The 13,417-nt window shown below is 29.7% G+C and overlaps 4 protein-coding genes across 11 annotated transcripts in view; 2 read left to right on the top strand and 2 right to left on the bottom strand.

Annotated features, from left to right (window-relative positions):
* Positions 1–76: 76 nt before the first annotated feature.
* Positions 77–4,329, bottom strand: LOC111676087 (N-alpha-acetyltransferase 80). Of its 4 annotated transcripts, none has more exons than XM_046950645.1 (3): positions 4,222–4,329; positions 1,447–1,541; positions 77–1,308 (listed from the first exon to the last, which is right to left on the bottom strand). In XM_046950645.1, the coding sequence occupies exons 2-3, from the start codon at positions 1,477–1,479 to the stop codon at positions 805–807; spliced, it is 537 nt and encodes a 178-aa protein (XP_046806601.1). In that variant the 5' UTR covers positions 1,480–1,541; positions 4,222–4,329; the 3' UTR covers positions 77–804. The 4 variants fall into 4 exon arrangements, with proteins under 4 accessions (XP_046806601.1, XP_023292742.1, XP_046806600.1 ...); XM_023436974.2 differs by lacking the exon at positions 4,222–4,329 and adding an exon at positions 2,985–3,123; XM_046950644.1 differs by lacking the exons at positions 1,447–1,541; positions 4,222–4,329 and adding an exon at positions 1,870–2,692.
* LOC111676153 (mediator of RNA polymerase II transcription subunit 6) lies at positions 4,271–6,060 on the top strand. 2 transcript variants are annotated; one of them, XM_046950642.1, is made up of 5 exons: positions 4,271–4,398; positions 4,832–5,072; positions 5,139–5,313; positions 5,407–5,512; positions 5,577–6,060. In XM_046950642.1, the coding sequence occupies exons 2-5, from the start codon at positions 4,879–4,881 to the stop codon at positions 5,927–5,929; spliced, it is 828 nt and encodes a 275-aa protein (XP_046806598.1). In that variant the 5' UTR covers positions 4,271–4,398; positions 4,832–4,878; the 3' UTR covers positions 5,930–6,060. The 2 variants fall into 2 exon arrangements, with proteins under 2 accessions (XP_046806598.1, XP_046806599.1); XM_046950643.1 differs by having other exon boundaries at positions 4,274–4,393.
* Positions 5,842–13,417, bottom strand: part of LOC111676139 (DNA polymerase alpha subunit B) — a 134,999-nt gene continuing 127,423 nt past the window's right edge. Inside the window, exons 2-5 of one of the 3 annotated variants that reach the window (XM_046950639.1) lie at positions 8,061–8,870; positions 7,905–8,003; positions 6,563–7,813; positions 5,842–6,403 (exon numbers count right to left, since the gene is read on the bottom strand). In XM_046950639.1, coding sequence (XP_046806595.1) covers positions 6,126–6,403; positions 6,563–7,813; positions 7,905–8,003; positions 8,061–8,841 — 2,409 coding nt within the window. In that variant the 5' untranslated portion in view covers positions 8,842–8,870 and the 3' untranslated portion in view covers positions 5,842–6,125. Of the gene's footprint in view, positions 6,404–6,562; positions 7,814–7,904; positions 8,004–8,060; positions 8,871–13,002; positions 13,262–13,417 lie in introns of those variants that run through there. The other 2 variants (XM_046950640.1, XM_023437033.2) reach the window with 2 other exon arrangements.
* Positions 9,641–13,152, top strand: LOC111676137 (dipeptidyl peptidase 3). 2 transcript variants are annotated; one of them, XM_023437030.2, is made up of 5 exons: positions 10,200–10,246; positions 10,315–10,546; positions 10,612–10,912; positions 10,970–11,861; positions 11,922–13,152. In XM_023437030.2, exons 2-5 carry the CDS (start codon positions 10,374–10,376, stop codon positions 12,920–12,922), a joined length of 2,367 nt encoding a protein of 788 aa, XP_023292798.2. In that variant the 5' UTR covers positions 10,200–10,246; positions 10,315–10,373; the 3' UTR covers positions 12,923–13,152. The 2 variants fall into 2 exon arrangements, with proteins under 2 accessions (XP_023292800.2, XP_023292798.2); XM_023437032.2 differs by lacking the exons at positions 10,200–10,246; positions 10,315–10,546 and adding an exon at positions 9,641–9,798.

A 13,417-nucleotide genomic window follows, 5' to 3' on the forward strand; every position in this document is an offset into this window, starting at 1 on the left:
TAATATTTTAAAGAATTATTAATTATAAAAATATGCATTCATTTCTCAAAAATACTTAATTAACTTTAAATTACATTAAATTTAAATATACGTATACGTATTGTATGTATCTGCTTAAAGCCATACATGTTTGGTAATCTAAGTTTATACATATTTAGAAAATTATAAACTTCAAAACCAAATATGTAAAAAATAACTTTAAATGAGAAACACATTAAAAAATTTTATAAAATTAACCATTAACAGTAAAAATAAATAATTAAAAAGAAAATTAAATTGATTGGAATTAAATTTGTAGCGATTTTTTTATAGAATATGTATTGTTGCCTTTAAAGACAGATATATCTATATATATATTTATAATAGTAATTTGCTTTTCATTTGAATCTTCTTTGATTGTATGTAGCACATTCGTAGCCATTTCTAAATTTAGCAGAAATATTATTCTACTTTCTGTAATTGGTTTTTCGTTTAACATTTATAGCTTGCGTTTCTTATACATTTTACTGCCTGTTTAATTAATTTTTTTTTTTTATTCTATTAATTAACATGCAATTCTTACAAAATTTTAATTGAGCTAAATTAACATTCATTTAGAATTCATCTTTTAATTAAACAATATGTTTCCAGAATTTTAAAATAAACTTAGTTTACAAAATTAAGTTTACTTCTGGAATATGTTTAATTTAATAATAAACCCAATTTTATAATATTTTTTGGAGCATGGAAAGAAAATCAATTACATCGAACTATTTTTTTGTGGCGTTTAATTTGAAATTTGTGATAACGTACTGCCGATGTTGCCTATAAAATTTTCTTCATGTATTTCTTTTTGGCATTTTGCAGACTAGGCAATTCACAATTCCTTGGACCATACATAGAGATTGGTTCACAAAATTCATAGCCTATTCTTTCATAAAACCCATCTTGGTCAACTGTTGACAAATACAAAACATTTAAATCTAGAACAACTCGACAATAATCTTCAGCAAATTTCATAATTAATTTGCCAAAACCTTGACCCCTACAACTCTTGTCCACTACCACAGATTCAATAAAACATGCTTTTTTCTTTGATGGTATTGGACTAAGCTTGCAATGTGCTATAACTCTAGTGTAGCCTTCAGTGGTCAAAACCAAACTGCACGGTAAACTATCACATGATGCTTCGAGAGAACGCATGCGCGCTGTTTCACTGCGTGGCCACTCTGAATTTATGAGCGCGCATGTATCCTTCATTAGCTCTGGATACTGGTGAATGGGCACCACATTAAAAGGACTACCAGATACATTAAATGGTGGAAGACCCTATAATAAATATTTTGCACAACATTTGTAAGTTAACGTTGAAAATACGTATTGTTTAACATTAAAATATTTTAAATTATACATCAATCAGTTTATATTTTGCATACATATTTATATAGCAAATAGTAATTAATATACCTCATAATAGGGTTCCGCTTTAATATAGCGCATTTCAAACTAAAGCAACTAGCAATACTGAAGATGATTTTTAATGTAATAAAGCTTATAATGGTCTAAAAAATTAAAAAGAGAGATTTATTTTAAAGACAATCCTCTAAGTTTAAAGGATACAATTAAACATGCAAAGAAGTATGTGTATGCGATGTATCCAATTGCTAATAGATAAAATGTACCTATTAGAGATAATGCGTATGCCAGTTTATAAAAATGTTATTATTTTAGATCATCGTGATCTGTTATGAATGTTGGTTTCAAACAAAAAAAAAAAATAATAATAAATAATTATGTAAATTTAATTAATGGCGTTTTTTATTAGGTTCATAATATATTGAATTTAGTTATTTTAATAAAAAAATCAATACTTTTAAACTAGGTACATACCAATATACATATTGAATATTGACTCCTATTCTGCATTTTGATTGAATCGAAATTTTTCTCCGTTTGGCAACTTTAGTATTCTGCATTTCGAATCGATTCTCCACCACATAAACGCAATTACGATCGAAACGCAGAATACACACAATCGTAAAGCATTGCAATGATTCTTACGATTCAGTTTTTTGTTGGAATACCTTTTTCCGATCATTGCGTAACTGAATGCGTAAATGCAATTGCAATGCAGAATAGGAGTGATTAATGATATTTATGTACGTCATTTAAACCGCCACTAGAATTTTTAATTTGACCACATTTTGATGGAAACATCAGTATTTAGTTTCCTTTATTTGTATAACTCCGTTAAAATGAAACTTTGTTTAAGATGAACTAGTCCTTTAAGACGGATATTTATTGAATCCCGATTTTTTGGTGCAAAATGTATTTTCGTGTAATTTATCTTTACGTAGGTACATAAGTTTCTAATTTACTTGTATTTACAAAATCACATTCAGACATATAATTATTAAACGCGAACTCAAACCACATACATAATTATAAAATTATGAGTAAGTACTTTAATATATGATATCACAAACACATTAATATACATATTTGCAAGTATTTTCCAATGAGATTTTTAGTTTGTTGTTACAATAGTAAAAACGCACATTCATTAAGTCAACTCATGTCAAAAATTCGAGGTCAAATTTTCATAGTGGCGTTAACGTAAAAATCAAGGTTTTTAAATGCCCGATCTAACAAGTTTATTTGTTTACTAACTATATTCTGCTACATGTTCGTTTAGCTAAAAAGCAAAAGACGAAGAAAAAATGGCAAAACAAAAAAAAAATGAAAAACTGGAATACAAAATATACAATGGAAATGAAAATGTAGTAGGAAAATGTATTGCATAAGAACTAAACAAACAACTTTAACACTTACATACGTACATAAGTATGTATTACAAAATTTTAGTAAGAAGTTTTCGACTAAATTATTAGCATTTAATTAGCAACATAAGCTTATAACAATATAGGTATATACGATATGGAGAGTGAAAAGGAATTGTTTTAAAATTATATATGTAGGTAATTTTATATAAAAAATTCTGTTACCATGATGTGTTCTCTACGATTCCTTTCTTCCTGAGTAATGCCGCCACGATGCAAAGCACAGAACGAACTAAGACTGAGGAAACCACCAATTGTTGTTCTTAACCACATACACTTCTAACGCGACCTCTAAATTTCGTCTTATGTAGTTTTATATTAAATATGTATATTTTTAGCAATAATAAGAAACGTGGAAATACACTTATTAATTTCTTGATATTTTCATTTTCTTTCCTACTATTCTTCTGTAAATGTTTATTTTGGCATTTTTTGTTTTCTTAAAACATTTATTTGATATGTTATTTGTTTGAGAATTTCTTTTTAAGAACTTATTTAAAAATAATGTAATATTTTGCGAAAACTAATAAAATTGTTAACAAATAATTCAACTGTAGTATATTTCCAAAGTAAAAACACGCAAAAACACAGAAGTAACAATAATAATAACACAACTGTCAAGATTTGTCTTTTTGGTATAAACAATATCAAAAAGAAAAACAACAAATATGCAAAGCAAAACAAAATCAAATAATACCCAACAAACACATATGATCATTCATGTGATAGCAACAACAAATTAACCTTAACAGTGCCTCGTTTTTGTTTAAAAAAAAAAAACTTAAAAAAAATTTACACATGTAAAAATAAAATTAACACCGAAAAACTAAAGCTGAGATGGAAATTCAAATAAGTTATGGAACATCGAAAAATCTGAAGGCGATTTGTAGCGAAAACATCATATATTTTTAGCAAAACGATATTTAAGTTTCTTTTAAAATATGTAATTATTTGAGCATCACAAAACAAAATTTTTAACATCTTTAAAGCCCAAACACATAAAATACTTAGCGTCGAACTTCGACTAAAAGCTACGCAACGTAAAAAAAGAATAGCCCAATCGTTGCGTTGATAAAATATGAAAATTATGTTTAAATAATATAAAAAATGTTTAATTTAAAAATGGTGTTTTCCACATGCACAAATCTCAAAGTATAAAGAATATAAATACAATAATAAAAAATAAATACAAAATAATTTTGTATTTGTTTTCATTTTCTCTTCTGTTTCGTACGCCAAAGTTTATTTTTCAACTTTTGTACTTCATGCACAAGTTTTGACGTTTTGATTGTGACCGCTCTCCTTAAAACACATACAGTAAACACGAGCTGTTAGTTGCAGTTCGACGCAAAGTATTGTATGTGTTTGGGCCTTTAATTTGCTTACACATCAATTTACATACCTTGCTTAATACTGCAATTTAATAATATGGCACCACTATTTCTTACTATCAGCTGTTCTCTTTCACACTGTTATTCGCAAAAAATCTGAAGATTAGCCAAATTATATTTGCTTTAATTTATTTTTTATTTTGTTTATTACCAGTCACATCTATATTTTAAATATAAAAAAGTGTAAGGTATAAGAATTAATTATAAATAACACAATAAAAGTGAAATTGAAATGTAAACAAATCTCACCTGTTTAAATTGGGTATACAAAGGTCTAATGCGTTAGGCGGACGAAGTGTCGTTTATTTTTGAAGACAATTGAACACTAAATTAAAATTATTGCACAACATTAAAAAAACAATTAAATATAGTAAAATAAATCAAAATAAAATACCACAACTAAAATTAATAGCGTGCATAAAAATAATGTAAAATTTTCTTTTACATCAACAACATTGACCTCTAATTATAGCATTTTAAGCAAATTGAGGAAGAAAAATGCGAGGAATGATGACGTTTTTAAACGATTTTATTATTTTGTTTATCAACAAACCGCCAAATATATAAAAATAAAAAAACACTTGTTGAATTGTTGTACTTACTTTTTTATATATATTTTAGAAACGTGCAGTCATTTTTGGTATTTTTAAAACTAAAAAAAGAAAAAAATGTTGCCAAACCGCCAACAACCCATAGCTCAGGAAAATCCATTATGGGTATCTTGGCATGATACTCAGATGATGGCTTCTTTAAATCCACAAAATGTTATGGATTACTTTTGTCGGAAATCAAATCCCTTCTATGACAGAATGTGTAATAATGAGACTATTCGTATGCAACGTTTGGGTCTTGAAAATTTACAGTAAGTAAATCGTTCAAAATTGTATTAGAATATGTATTAATTTATATATTTAACTATAATTTTTAGTAATATGGTTGGCTTAGAATATATATTGCTGCATGTACACGAGCCAATATTGTACGTCATACGTAAGCAACATCGACATAATCCCCAAGAAGCTACGCCCATAGCAGATTATTATATTATAGGCGGTACAATTTATAAGGCTCCTGATTTGGGAAATGTTATTAGTTCAAGAATTGTAAGATATACAATTATTTATATGTATTACAAAAAATAAATTTATTTTTTATTACTAATAAATACTTATGTATTTCTTGCCATTCTAATTTAGCTATCAACTGTTACAAATTTACAATCTGCTTTTGAAGAGGCCAGCAGTTATTCTCGATACCATCCTAATAAAGGTTATACATGGGACTTTAGCTCTAATAAACAGTGTAAGTAAAATATATCTCTATTTGTCCCAATAAGAAAATTAAAAAAAAATAATCTTAATTTTAGTGACTGATAAATCAAGAGCAGCTGCAAAAAAAGATGCAGCAACCGCTAAGGACGATAGTGGTACAGTATTTCAAATGCAAAGAGTTGATATGTTACTTGCAGAACTGTTACGTAAATTTCCACCACCTATTCCTCCAATAATTCATCAACAGGTTGGTCAACCAATACAAAATCCACAAGAAGCAAATGCGAATAGTTCTCAAGATAATAATACGAACAATACAGGGAATAATGGTAATCCTTCTGAAACGAGCCTAACAGGTGGTGGCGGCGTATCCCAACAGGGTATAGATATTAAACAAGAAAATGTTGACATGAAACCACCGCCAGAAAAAAAATCCAAGGCAAATTAGCTTTTAAAAATATTTCAATGTCTTAAGTTTTATTTATATTTAAGCGCATAAATGTTTGATATAAAAGAAAATTAAATAGAGATGCTTAAAAAGATAGTTTTCCTTTTACCCATTTACTGCTTGCAGTAAAATTTTCATGTTATTTTTTTTTATATTCTTATTATCAAATGCAATATTTATTTATTATTTATGAAATTTAGTTATTGGTTGTAGTTACATTGTCTTCAACAACAATTTCATTGTCCATATCGTCTGTAATGTTTGTTTTGTTGCTACCATGAGTTGTTAAATTATGATTAGTATAATCTAAAATACTCTTAAATGTTAATTTACATAAATGACAAGGTACTGATTTACTCGGAGTGCGATAAACTCCAGCGTGTGCAGAAACCTTCTTAATTTTTTGAACAGAACCAGATATCGCAGTATTATTTCCATCATCTGTTGGTAAATTCGATGCATTCTTTTGTTTACCTGAAATAGTTGATTTTTATGAATTGTTAATTTTTTGGTTGGATAAAAAATCTAAATTCCAAACCTTTGGATATAAAACATGAAAATATTTTCTGCATGTTCTTTGCTTAGATGTATTGCTACTTACTATACGCTATATTAATTATATATTTTACTTACCTTTATTTTCGTTCAACGACTCCGATGAACTTTTAGGATAAGCTAATGTATTCGTCTTTAACGTATGTCGAGGAGTAGCATTTGTAGAAGAAACTGTACTTGAAGAGCTACTTTGTGAATTATGATGTGAAAAAACATTCGGCAATTGAGCCTTTTCAACATGATTCAAATCAGTATACTGGAGTTTCCTTTTCTCTGATGGTGGAATTTTCGAACAATTTTGTAAGAGATGAATATGTAATGCTCTAGTTAGAGCAAATTTTTTATCACAATATTTACACTGATTTGAACTTCCAACTGTACTTGATCCGTTCGAATGGTGGAGTATAGGTGTAGGTTTTTTAATAAATGCTGGCGTTGCATTATCGCTTTCATGGGAGCGCTTATGAGCATCAAGTAATGATTTTATACGAAATTTCTCTTTACAAACATTACAAGTGTAAGTAATATCTGGTTTATTGTGTGTTAAACCACCAATTGAATTTTTGTTACCCTTTTCTGAAACTTTGGTTAATTGATATAGAGATTGTCTTTGTGGAATAGTAGAAGGTTTAACAGGATTTTCTTCTAAAGGAACTAAATGTTTAGATTTAGAGATTGTGGGAATAGCAGTTGTTTTTAATAGCATGCTACGGCGGGCATTTATGTCTGGTTTTTTAATTTTAGAGTTTTCCGTAGTTGATACTTTTTGTGGGATTACACTTCGTCTCTGAAGTGAAGTCATTATACCGCCCATTGAGGATTTACGTGCAATTTTGCGTGCTGGACTATTTAAGGTAGTTTTTACAACTACAGACATACGTTGTGTAAAACTGAATGGTCTTTTATCACCTGCAGCAGAAGGTATTAATGAACTACGAGTTTTCATTGAAGATAATATAGAACGCCTCTTTTCAGAAGGTGTTGATTTATTCTGATCTTTTACTAGTTGTTGCGTACCTTTTCCACCAACTTCTTCGGTTTTCGTTGGAGAATTGGTGATTTTTAAGATTTTATTCATTAGCAATGGAATTTCAATTTCAACATCCATTGGCATAGTGGATTTTCGACTTGTAGGCAACAAAGACTGTCGTTTATTGACAGACTTAGAAATTCTTGAAGGTTTATTTGTTTGTAAGTTCGGTTCGCACACGGACCGTCGTCCATTTCTAGCTAAAACGGCAATTTTAGGCTTAGACGTTGATTTTTTTGTTGGGAGTTTCTTTTCATCGTCAGGTTCTTTGATTACAGGAGTGTCTTCTGATATGGTGTCTAAATTTCACAAAAGCAATATTTATATAATTTAAAATAACATATTTTCACCAAATTAATATGTTACTGTGCTTTACTTTAATAAACTTACCCATATGTTTAATATTTCCATCTTTAGCCTTAGGAGTTATTTCAACATTATGTAGACCAAACTCTTCCGTATTAACATCTTTTATGTCAGAAGTCTCTTCTAAAAATATTTAAAAATTGGATTATTTCACTTTTTAACATTAATACAACAACTTACCCATATTTTCAACTTTAACTTTGGGAGTAGTTTCTAAATTCTGTTCAATAAAATGTAGTACATCATTGTTTTCTAATAAGGAATTATTGGAAACAAGTTTGTTATGATCAGCTGAAACCAAAATTTCTTCTACGTGTTTCATAATTTTTACTTCTTCCAAAGACTCTTCTTCGGTTATGGAACCGATTGTAGATACTGATGATAGCATCTTTCTTTCAATAACTGATGTAGCTGTTATTTCCACAGAAGAACAAGTCGACAAAGTAGAAACTTCATCCGTCTCCGGCAATGCATTTTCCTTGTTTTCTTCATTTATTTCCGCTGGTGGAGGAGGAAAATATGCAGGTTTTTCATCTTCAACTCCTAAAAATGCTAATCCTAAATCTACACATCTAGTGGCATCTGATCCACGTGTCACATCCACTGTTTTCAAAAGCTGCTCCTTGGAGGGAGTTGAACATAGAGCTTTATATTCTTTTAAAATATTTTTGGGCAATGATTTCAATGGAGTGTGCAATTTTACTGGCATTTCCATTTCCTTTACCGTTTTTAAAGGACTTAATGTTTGTGAATCATTACGAGCCTCCAAAGTACTATTCATATCTACTATTTTGCTCTTATTCACTGATTCCTCCATATCAATGGCAGATAGGGAAGAGATATCACTCATGGCTTCCAAAGTTTTGTAACATGCAGTAGACATGGTACTTTCGGCATCAAATGATAAGTACATCGAAGTAGCTGTGTCTTCTGTCGATAGGCGACGAGAAATGTTGTCCATTTTGTATATTTCAAGAGCGCGTCTGCTTTCTTTGTTGTGGAGTTTTTAATATCAAAATATGTAAAACTTTTTACAAATTTTAAACTTTCACAATTTTTTTTAATTCTGATTAATTATGAAATGTGTTTTATTCTAATTTGAGGAATAAATTTTCCTATTGTCCTTTTTTGGGTATTCTTGTTCTTGAACAAAAAAAAAAAAATGCGCTTGGATTTTTGTTTTTGAAAAATGGAAACGAATTTTTACGTCACAACACAGTGTTGTATTTATGTACTAATAACGTAAAAAGTGTTGGTTAACGAAAATGTTTACTTTTTACTATATAAATTATTAACCCTTATATAACATTAAGATTTAATAAGTATAAAAAATAGGTCCGATCTTGTCATATCCATAATCCTAAGTGCTAGGAAGTACTTCGGAAGTAACTCAAATTATTGATAGTTAAGCCAACAGCCCATTTCCCTCTCAATTTCATATATGATTGATATACATATGTACATCATCTTACACAAAATAAATATGAAATGTTGAAATATAACTACATATAAAATTTAATCAGAATTCAATACATTATAATTTTTGGCAAATAATATAAGAAAGGAAAATAAGCAGCTAAAGAAATAATTTTTTTAGTGTTTTGAGTTTTGTAACAAAGAATTTAATAAATATGTACAATGGATATTGTGAATTTTATATTTTCTTTACATTATTAAATTTATTTAATATGAATTTCAATTCCTTCAAGAAATTATAAAGTAATCTCCGCATGAAGTACTTTTAAGTACTTTTTTAAATCACTTTCCAACACTATTACGTATACATATGTCAATAAACCAGCTGAAAGTTGATTTTTCGTAAGTCATTGCAATTTTTTATTTACCGGCAATTAATTGCAAAATTCAATAAATATATAGGATTTTCTGAATAATTTCAACTTACAACAAAAATCAAAAGGTAAGTAAAGAATTGACCGCATTTTTCCCTTTTTCATATTTTGCGTTAATACCGATGAAGTATTTTAGAGGTACCATTAGTCGTGGCAATTTTGTGAAATTCTTTCTCCCACATAACCTTTAAAATGTAATTGAGGCAATTATTACCATAAAGTTTAATAAAAAAATTATTCATTAAAAAGTAAACAAAGAATACTATCATAAAAAAATCTTGTCACTTTTGAATCCAGTACATTTAAAAACGTAGATCTAAAGGGGGTGACTTTCAACAATACAATATTAAACAAAACTGTACGAATATCAGATTACATACTATTTTTCATTGTTTTATGTTCGCTTTTTAAAAATTGCATGTTTATGTTTTTCGGTTTACTTATTAAAAAATCTATTTCCTTATTTCAGTTTTTTTTGGCATTAAATTATTTAAAAAATAATAAATAGGTACTAATGTAAGTAATTTTACTTTCGTTTTCCAAATTCTACTCTATGAAATAAAAACATGAACATTTTCTTGCAGACGCAATCAATATAAGTACATATAACTAAGAAATAAAGTCCGAGAATTAAACCAATAAAATGTTAAGTTTAAGCAAAAATTTGTTCAAAGCTCCACTAAAAAATGTATATTGCTTAAAAAATTGTCAATTAAGACAATTTAATTCAAATATGGCCTACATTAGGATCACAAACAAATGTCAACAGATACAGAAATTAAATAGTTTATTAATATTTAATAGACAATACGTAAGGTACCAATATTATTTGTTTCGCCTTAATTAATTTCGCAATACTGATGTTTTCTCTTTGATTCTAGTCAAACTATCACTACACGAACTATGGCATCTGGAAACGCTGCTCATTTCGTTCTACCCAATACCCAGCCTATAGCTGATTTAGAATGTAAAAGTGCATTTGAAAATCTAACAGACAAGGAAAAGCTTTATGCTCATTATTACAGTAAAGCCTCGTGGGATGGTGGTCTGATTTCTTTAATACAATCTAGTCCTGAGGGTCCACTGATTTTTTCTTTGTTACATCGCATTTTTGTAGCTGAATCTTTGGAAGATTTGAAGAATAAATGTTTATCGAATGGCATTACTGATGAAGAATTTACGGTAAAATATACATATTTCTATTTTGAAACTTCACTTACAAAACATTATTTTTTACAGGCATTTTTAGTCTACGCCTGTGGTATATTTGCTAATGCTGGTAATTACAAGGGTATGGGTGATAGTAAAATTATACCAAATTTAAGTCAAGAAAAATTTGAAGAGATTGTTAAACTATCAACTGCATTTAGCAAGGATTGTCAAGTTCCTAAAGTATTTAATAAAGTGATTTCCCTTATTTATGCTTTGAAGCCACGAAATGAAATTTTGGGTTTTGCACCAAATGGTATAACTACATATTGGTCGGATAATTGCACCAAGGAAGATGCTGACATTGTTAACGATTGGCTGACATCTAAACGTATTGAGCCCTATATGTGTCGGACTTTCAAAGTTGAGGAGAATGGCGAAGTTATATATGACATAAAACTGGCTTCTGTACGTACTGAAGACGAAGATGGCATTACGTTACCTGTAGAAACTTATAAGGGTAACAAATTCCGTGTAACTCGTGGTGACTACACTAAATTATTGGCTCGTGTTGATAAGAATCTGGAAGAAGCTAAAAAGTTTGCCGCCAACGAAAATCAAGTAAATATGATCGAGAGCTATATAAAATCCTTTGAAGAAGGTACTTTGGCTGATCACAAAGATGGCTCAAGACATTGGATTAAAGATAAGGGACCAGTAATTGAAACTTATATTGGCTTTATTGAAACTTATCGTGATCCCGCTGGTGGACGTGCTGAATTTGAAGGTTTTGTTGCCATGGTTAACAAGGAAAGCTCAGCCAAATTTGCGGAATTGGTAGCTAAGGCTGAAAAGTTGCTGGAATATTTACCTTGGACCAAAGAATATGAAAAAGATTCTTATTTAAAACCTGACTTTACTTCATTGGATGTCTTAACATTTGCTGGTAGTGGAGTACCGGCTGGAATTAATATTCCAAACTGTAAGTCAACAAAATGTTTTTTCTTTTTATTTATTTTACTTAACATTTTTTAACTTTTAGATGATGAAATCCGTCAGGATGAAGGCTTTAAAAACGTTTCACTTGGTAATGTTTTGGCCAATATTAATCGTAAAGATCCCATACCCTTTTTGTCAGATGAGGATCAAACTCTAATGAAAGAATACAAAGTAAAAGCATTCGAAGTTCAAGTGGGACTCCATGAACTTCTCGGCCATGGAAGTGGCAAACTATTCCGCATCGATGAAAACGGTAAATTTAATTTTGACAAGGAAAACACAAAGAATCTTATTAATGGAGAACCAATTACCACTTGGTATTTGCCGGGAGAAACTTATGACACAAAGTTTGGTGCTATTGGTTCATCATATGAGGAATGTCGCGCAGAAGCTGTTGGCCTTTATCTATCTTTACAACGTGATATATTGGAAATTTTTGGTTTCAAAGATCCAGCTGAACAAGATAACATAATCTACATTAATTGGTTATCGTTGATATGGAATGGCATGGGCGTAGCATTGGAAATGTACAATCCACAATCAAAACAATGGATGCAAGCACATTCCAGAGCACGTTTTGTTATAATGAAAGTATTATTAGAAGCTGGAGAAGGTTTTGTTACCATCGAGGAATGTGAAGAAGGTAAAAATTTACGTCTTACAGTTGATCGTAGTAAAATTGAGACTGTTGGCAAAAAGGCAATGGAGAATTTTCTACAAAAATTGCAAGTTTACAAGTCTGCCGCTGATATTGCAAGTGCTTCCAAAATGTATGAGCATTATTCAGAAGTTAACGAAACTGGTCCCCATCCATGGGCTAAATGGCGTGATATATGCTTAGCCCACAAAAAGCCTCGTGTAATTTTGGTGCAAGCAAATACAAAAGTTGAAAACGATAAAGTCAAACTTCTTACTTATGAAGCATCACACGAAGGTTATATCAAGTCTTGGGTAGAACGTTTTCCCGAAACCGACATTGATGACATTCTTGAAGAAATTGTTGAAAACGATAAAAAATATTTCCCCTGTGCCTTTGGTAATTGAAGTCGTTAGTTAAAGTTTAAACCAACGTGAAATAAAACATACATACTTTTTGTTTGTAAAATATTTGAGAAAAATAATAATTTATAATTTTTAACAGAAATTTTGAGTTTATTAATAAAAAATTAAAGTGCTTCGTTCTTATAGTTAAAATACTAAGTCCGTTTAGTTTTGGTATACAGTCATATTTGTAAACTAAACTTTACGTACTTGGCAACCTACAAAATTATAAATGTTTTGTTCTTCTTTCGGTGTTGGGGGATTTATAATAAAGCGAGCAAAGGTTCCGCCATTGTTGTCGGCCAAACGTCCGGGATTAATGGCTAGACAGCCATTAACAACCTGCGATTATAGTTAAAATAATTTCAAATTTAGATTGCTAAGAATTGAAAAACGGCACAAAATGGTATTGTAGTTTACGACGGGTAATCAGATCTAATCCAAATGGAATTACAGAACGTATGTTACTATCTTTATAGTGGGGGAATAACGAAGCTA

Source organism: Lucilia cuprina, chromosome 4, assembly GCF_022045245.1.
Source record: "Lucilia cuprina isolate Lc7/37 chromosome 4, ASM2204524v1, whole genome shotgun sequence".
In the NCBI taxonomy this organism is placed as follows: Eukaryota; Metazoa; Arthropoda; class Insecta; order Diptera; family Calliphoridae; genus Lucilia; species Lucilia cuprina.